We start from the raw sequence: 6831 nt of genomic DNA on the forward strand, positions 1-6831 counted from the left end.
GCTGTTACAAACGAAGGCGTTTTCTGATTAATTCACGTATAAGTAAAGCTCACACTACAATAGACAGTACAACGGCCGGCTTTTGGTTTTCTGATGCATTTTTGCCCTTTTAGCTAAGATTATAAAAAGCCCTCGCATCCGGCCCCAACCTCGAGTTTAACTGCTATACACATTTAATCATATCTTATAAATCAGGAGAGGATGGAGGGGCCGGGGGGGTTGGGGGGGGGGCCAAGGGTGGGGGATCTGAGGTCTATACGTTCAGGAAATGCGTGTTTAGAATGGCTTGCCCTGTTCATGTGATGGACAGGAAGTCTTGCAGAAATAAGAGGAGGAAAAGCAGCTCGCAAACCGCAACTCGGGTCACATGATATGAAAAGAGAACTACGCGGTGACGAGTCACTGCAGCCTCGGAGGTTTCTGTCCCTGCACTTGAAATAGGTTTGCCACTTTCACACAGAGCGGGCCAAATCCTCAGACACATGAACTCATACTATCGCTTTCAGGACACAGCAAGCGAAATGTTGAGTTCCTGCAGTTTTTATGTAACAGCACAGACAAGCAGGTTATTATTATACAAACTATATATATGTACATGAGAGGAACACAGATCGTTCAGTCCTTGCACATGATTGGAGATTTTCAATTTGAAAGTCACAAAAAGAACAACCATCACACATTTAATTAATTATGCAAATTGCATTTACTTAAACCGACGCCCAGTAAAACAGCTCATAGTAAGTCGTGCAGCAGCACAGTAGAGATGCATAGCACAGGATTAAGAAGCATGATAATGAAGAATACATTTACAGTGGAGATTTGTCAAGCACAAGAAATAAAGCAAACATTGTCCTGCTGTCTAGTAGCAGTTTACAAAAGTCAGGTCTACACATGTTCAGAGATACAGCATGAAGACACCTACGGTAATAGCTGTAAACAGATATGAGCCGTGGACATGCACAGCGAGATATTTCACAGAAAGAGGTGTTCGTGTCATCAACACTACTCGGTTTGTTCCACTGTGATATTTTTAAAGGCACTGCAGAGCGGTTACATTTAGACACTTACAGTTAAACAAGATGGCAGCTGGTAAATATAATGCACTATATAGTATACAAGGCAGATTGTGTGGGCGCACAGGTCTGCAGCTTAGCCAGCAGCTCTGTGAGCCACAGTGTTGCTTTGAGCTAAATGCTGAAGCTAGCATGCTAATCTACTTACTAACCTTTTCTGATTAATGCACATTTTTGCAAGAATTGAAACAAGTAATTGGTCAAGCTTCAGAAAAAGGTTATGAAGTTATTACAGTAGTTTGTGTAAGGATCACTTGCACCAGGAATTTCCAGGGAGATAAAAAGAGCTTAAGACTACAAAGTCATGCTGTGAGCATAGATAAATAAACATATGAAAAAAAAAATATGACTAATGAATGTTTGGCTTACAATACAATAAAATAGAGTAGAAATATACAGTAAAAAATTGACTATTTACACATGTGATCAGTCTTTTGGTGTTTTACACAAAGCTGTTTTCTGACATCTGACATCAAGTTGACATCAGAAGTCATTTTCCAACGTGAGCCTCAAATCTCTGGAGCCCTTCATGCATGTAGAACGTGCGGCCGATATATAATAGCACCAAACAAAGCACTACTAATTTCCTGTGTCATATCTGAAACACGAACGTTATCAGTTCTTTGACAGTTTTTTTTTTTTTTTCTGGGGATGAAGCCTGTTGAATGCAGCCAGTGTGTTTTCAACTGGCTGCAACAGGGTTTTCTGTTGGACTTTGTGAGCTCTTTATTCAAACTTTGTGAAAACTGGCAAATTTGCAGTTGCAGTTAATGGGAATGAGGTCAATTAATCCCCTGGTTTTGATCTGATCCAAAACAGATCATTGGCAAATGTTCCCAATTGATTGTTACACATTGGTTGATAGCGCAACTGCAAATGGTCTGAGGATATCAAACTGGTCAGTGGGTAGTCAGACCCAAATTGGTTGCGTTGGAGAATAATTTATTTGACTCGATCTAGACTAGATCCAGGTCAGATTTTCCTCAGAACTCAGACTTGGCGCTCACGGAGCTCTCATGTGTTCCCTTTAGCTCTCCACTGGTGGCTCCTGACACCCCTGACTTATCTTTACAAAACAATCGCCTTAGCGTGCCGCGGAATTTCTCTGCCCCGAACAGGTAGACCAGTGGGTCCATAGCACCGTTCAGGCAGGTAAGGGAGGAGGTGAGGCGGTTGGCCAGGCTCAGGCCTCTGCGTGTCTGGCAGGAGATGCCAGGGTGGCTGTAGCCAAGGATGAAGGTGGCCCTGCTCATGTGATAAGGCAGGAAACAGACCACGTAGATGAGCATGACCAGGCCGATGGTGCGCAGGGCCCTCAGCTTGAGAGCGGGCTCCAACCTGGAGCCCCGGTGTAGGCTGTAGATGATGAGCAGGTAACAGGACAGGGTGGCGAGGAAAGGCGGCGTGAAAGCCACGGCCAGTGAGATCAGTGCATTGCGCGACGCTTTCTCCCTGTACAGCTGCAGACACACGGTCATGTTGTCCACCTGCGCAGTCTGATGGGTGACCAGCAGTGGCGCCATGGAGACGGTGACCAGGACCCAAAGGGAGAAACTGATGATGTGAGCGTAGCGACTACGACGAATCTTCAGGGACCTCACGGCGTGAACTACAGCCAGGTAGCGGTCCCCTGCCACGCAGGCCAGGAAGTACAAGCTGGCGTACATGTTGACATAAAACAAGAAGCCCACTACTCTACAGGGCACCTCGCCTAGAGGCCAGTGGCCTCCAGTGAAGTGATAGATGGCCCTGAGTGGGAGGATGATCACGTACGACAAGTCCGCCACGGCCAGGTGAATTAAGAAGACGTTAGCTGGGGAAGAAGTTCCACGCTGGTGAGAGAAGATCCAGAGAGCCAGACTGTTACCGCTCAGCGCCAAGACAAAAACCACAATGTAGAACCACCCAAACAGATTGTCCTCGACGGACGTTTCCACTGCTGCACAGTTCTCCGATGACTCATTGAACAGCAGGGACGGCATCTCCATGGTAGCAGACTCCATTTTGGTTGCTGGTGAGACAGAAAAAAAATTGTATGAATTGATCCTAAAAGCAAATCAGAGGAATCTCTATGCATGTTTACAAGACAGCTTTCTGACCTGCATTTGAGTCAAGTACTTTTGACTAACACAGAAGTTCATTGTTAGTATTCAGACAGCAAACTAGCCCGGTGAAAGGAAACCAGCTCAACCCTGTACACAGAAACACAAAACAGACAACAGCCAGGAGGAGGGATTGTTACTGTGCCAGGCCGACACAGTTACAAGGAAACAATAGATCCTTGGCTCGTTTGCAAATGAACATATGATTGCTTCATTCTGACCACTACCAGTGGTTGTTAGACTTCCTCTACACAATCCAGGAAGTCGGACCCACCCCGTCATCAGATATTCACTCGTCTCTGCAACTGGCAGTGCAGTCAGATTGGTGATTGGTGAGCAAGAAAAAGCTCTAGCTGGCTTCAAACTAATAATATACAGTAAAAAAAAAAAAAAAGGAATCTCAAAACTCACATTGGATCACATAGCATGCCGGAAACAGTTTAGATATTTAGGGAGATTGTTTTATTTGCTTTGTTGCTGATAGTTCGATAAACGTCTGTATGCTAACTGCAAAGCTAGAGCCAACCACTTGCTAGCGTAACCTGGTAACAAAGTATCCTTACCTAACCACCGCAAGTTTTAGTTTACATATTATAACACGAGTCATTGGGACCATTGGTTTATTTTGTACAGCTGTACAAATTTTACATGCTGCAAATCCAGTCGAGCTTTTCACCTGTTTCCAGTATTTCTGCTAAGCTAAGCTTAGCTAAGCATCCTACACCCAGAACTCACTCATTATGTGAACAGCAGTTTCAATCTACATATAACATTAGTTTGTATATTTGGTGCACGGGTTGACTGTGAAGGTTAATTTCCGCCAAAATCGGCAGACAAAACTGAATTTTTAACCTAAAATAACAAGAAACGTTCTCACAGTGACACAGAATCAGTATCAAAAACACATTTAAAACGATCAAGAAAAGACATTATCTTGAGACACCAATTCGTAATGTCATTAAATAAAGTTTCTCCTTATAATGGAACGACAAGATCCTTTTTTCCCGGTCACATTTGCGAAAAAGTGCTTTCATAGTGGACTGCATTCAAATCAGTATTATACCATTTCATTCTTATCTAAAAATCTAAACAAAAACACTGATGATACATCTAAATTACAATGAATTAACAATAACTATTAAGTCACAAATTCTGGTTAATATATGAGTTGTACATAGTATGATAATAATCACACATGTGGCAACACCACATGCATCACATGAGACATAAAAATAGCCCAGCCCAACAGGTTCAGAAAAATATCTGTCTCTAAAGACTTGAGGGTGAAATTGAACAATATATTATCAGGCACTCCTCGCAGGATTGTGCATTGTCTCCAACTATTTAGACACACCTCAAAAATGACCACCCACTCCTCCCTCCAAATCTGGCAAGCTCCAGCTGTCCACTCCTCTTTTTCTGTATTTATCTGCTCTTTCCTCTTGTTGCTCTAGCATGTCATCCAAACACTAGCATCACTGGGGCATGAACAGCAAAATCTGACTTTAATTAAACCGAGGCGAGGTTTCTCTCGAGCTTTTACTCTGGTATTCGTGTGGGATCCAACACCAATAACAGGATATGACACGAGTCATTGGGACCAATTTGCCATCTCGCAGGTCAGATGTTTCTATCGAAATAAACAGACGAACAATGCTGCGCACTTGTAGGAACGAAGCAAACAAAAGGGATTGTCCACCTTAAATCTCCAACTAAATCTCCAGCCAGACATTTGGCCCATATAGGAACCATCCAGATGTAGCAGCAGGGCTCTTTTCAGTGCGCATTGTGAGACCCACATGGAGGAACGTTTCTCAGCCAAGGCTCAGACTCTGAGCTCTCAGTGAGCGAGAAGAAAAGGTTTGCGGTGTAACATGCCGGGAGCGGAGCAGCTGAATGGAAAGCTTTCATAAATGCGGATCTCGGAGGGATAATCCTGGAGAGAGACAATCCTAAAAACGTGCCTTCATCGCAGTGATCTGGTTAAGCAGATGTGTGCAGGCGCTCACACGAGAAGAAGATCCTGGCGTCGGTCCTACGCAGACATTACGTGACAAAAACTGTGACAGCTGTAATGTCTTTAACTGGGACAAAGTAAATGTGAAATCCAATAACAGGATTAAATGAGCGCATTTAAAATCAAACCTCAAGAAACGATGAAAGATTGCCTTAAAATCAGTGTTGAGGGGTTTACTCGACCATTTAATATGAAATCTGTTTGATAAACACTTGCAACCAAGTGCAATTATACCAAGGCAGTAATTTATTTAGTTCTCCAGTTAAAGTCATTAAATTAAATGCCTCTAGCAGATGTTTGCGGTGCCACCTTTCACATTATACATCACTCCTCTGGAAACAGTCTTTTGAGAAAGTTACAACCGAACAAATAATCAATTAGGATAAAGACTTACCGGTGCCGCTGAGAAGAAAAGTTTGGCCGCTCAAAGGCAAAGTGGAGGAGCGGGGAGTTCTGTGTGTGGAGCCAAGTGAAGACAGTTAGTCCTCCGCACTGTGGAGGGACTGGTGCTCTGACACAAAGAATGCTGTCCTCTTAACCCCCTTTTCTCTCCTTCAAGATGTTCTCGGGAATGAGACTGTAGCTCTTTTTGTGTCTCAACAAATTTGATAACAGAAAGGGAGCCCCGATGGGAGCCTTTGGTTTGAACCTTGACCCCACCCTTTCTCTCTCCATCCCCTTCTCCTCAGAGAGCCACTTGTGCGCTCCACAATAGCCTGAGTCAGAATGAGCGGCACTTTTTTTTTTCTTTTTTTTTTTTTGCAGCGGCAAGAAGAATGGCATGCCTCAGTCGCAAAGAGTTGTCGGGGTATGGCTCCATGGAAACCAGGCCTCGTGGAGCACCGAGTGCCTTTACCACGAACTCCCACCCTCCCACTGATAGACAGAAGATGGACTCTGTTGTTAATTGAGAAGTTTATGACTAAAGTCTCAGAGATGATCTTTTGTAAATGGTCTGTTGAGTTCTAAAGAGGGCCCCATTCCCCTATAGGAGAGCAACATAAAAACAAGAGCAAGGGGTGGAGGGGGGGACGCTTGGAGCAAACAGAGGCCCTTGTTGGTCCCCTCCCTCCTGGGGGCATCTTGAATTGGAATGCCCAAAATAATCAGTCACATAGCCATCAGACAGATGTGGAGAGAAGACCCACTGGCTGGAGGGGGGATAATATTTCTTTCATACATGGATTTCACAGCTGTGTGTCACACACATCGTCCCTTTTTCTTCTCTGTGTCATCGATATGCAAATGGTATTCTGTCTGCGTGAATGAAGCCACTATCTGCGCAGGAGTGTGGAGACGCTTTGACATCACTACCCCGTTAATCTACTGCCAGCAGCTAATTGGGACGGCCCCACACTTTTGTTCTGCTTCCCAACTTTGTCTGTTGTGTGTCTCGCAAACCCCCCGAAGCGAAAACATTTCGCCGCGCCGCTGTTTACTATCATAAATATGTAATTCTTCTTACTGCTGGGAGGTGGAGAAAAAAAAAAAAAGACGCTGAAAGAGTTTGATGGAAAATGGATCATTTTAAAGGACAACCCTGTTACTGTCTTCAGCTGCTGTTGACACAAAGTCAGCTTCACGCATCATGTAAACAGTGCGAGCAAGCACAAGCTCAGACGGTTCAGGCAGTTAGCAA

General features: G+C 44.2%; 1 protein-coding gene across 2 annotated transcripts; it reads right to left on the reverse strand.

Moving 5' to 3' along the window:
- Positions 1–528: 528 nt before the first annotated feature.
- gpr17 (G protein-coupled receptor 17) lies at positions 529–6121 on the reverse strand. Of its 2 annotated transcripts, none has more exons than XM_047586113.1 (2): positions 5587–6121; positions 529–3084 (listed from the first exon to the last, which is right to left on the reverse strand). In XM_047586113.1, exon 2 carries the CDS (start codon positions 3074–3076, stop codon positions 2057–2059), a length of 1020 nt encoding a protein of 339 aa, XP_047442069.1. In that variant the 5' UTR covers positions 3077–3084; positions 5587–6121; the 3' UTR covers positions 529–2056. The 2 variants fall into 2 exon arrangements, with proteins under 2 accessions (XP_047442069.1, XP_047442070.1); XM_047586114.1 differs by lacking the exon at positions 5587–6121 and adding an exon at positions 3173–3444.
- Positions 6122–6831: the final 710 nt, after the last annotated feature.

Source organism: Mugil cephalus, chromosome 6, assembly GCF_022458985.1.
Source record: "Mugil cephalus isolate CIBA_MC_2020 chromosome 6, CIBA_Mcephalus_1.1, whole genome shotgun sequence".
NCBI lineage: Eukaryota > Metazoa > Chordata > Actinopteri > Mugiliformes > Mugilidae > Mugil > Mugil cephalus.

What these genes read in the sequence shown, in the direction of transcription:
- gpr17 (XM_047586113.1), bottom strand. Translation starts at nt 3,076, where the DNA reads ATGGAGTCTGCTACCATGGAGATGCCGTCCCTGCTGTTCAATGAGTCA.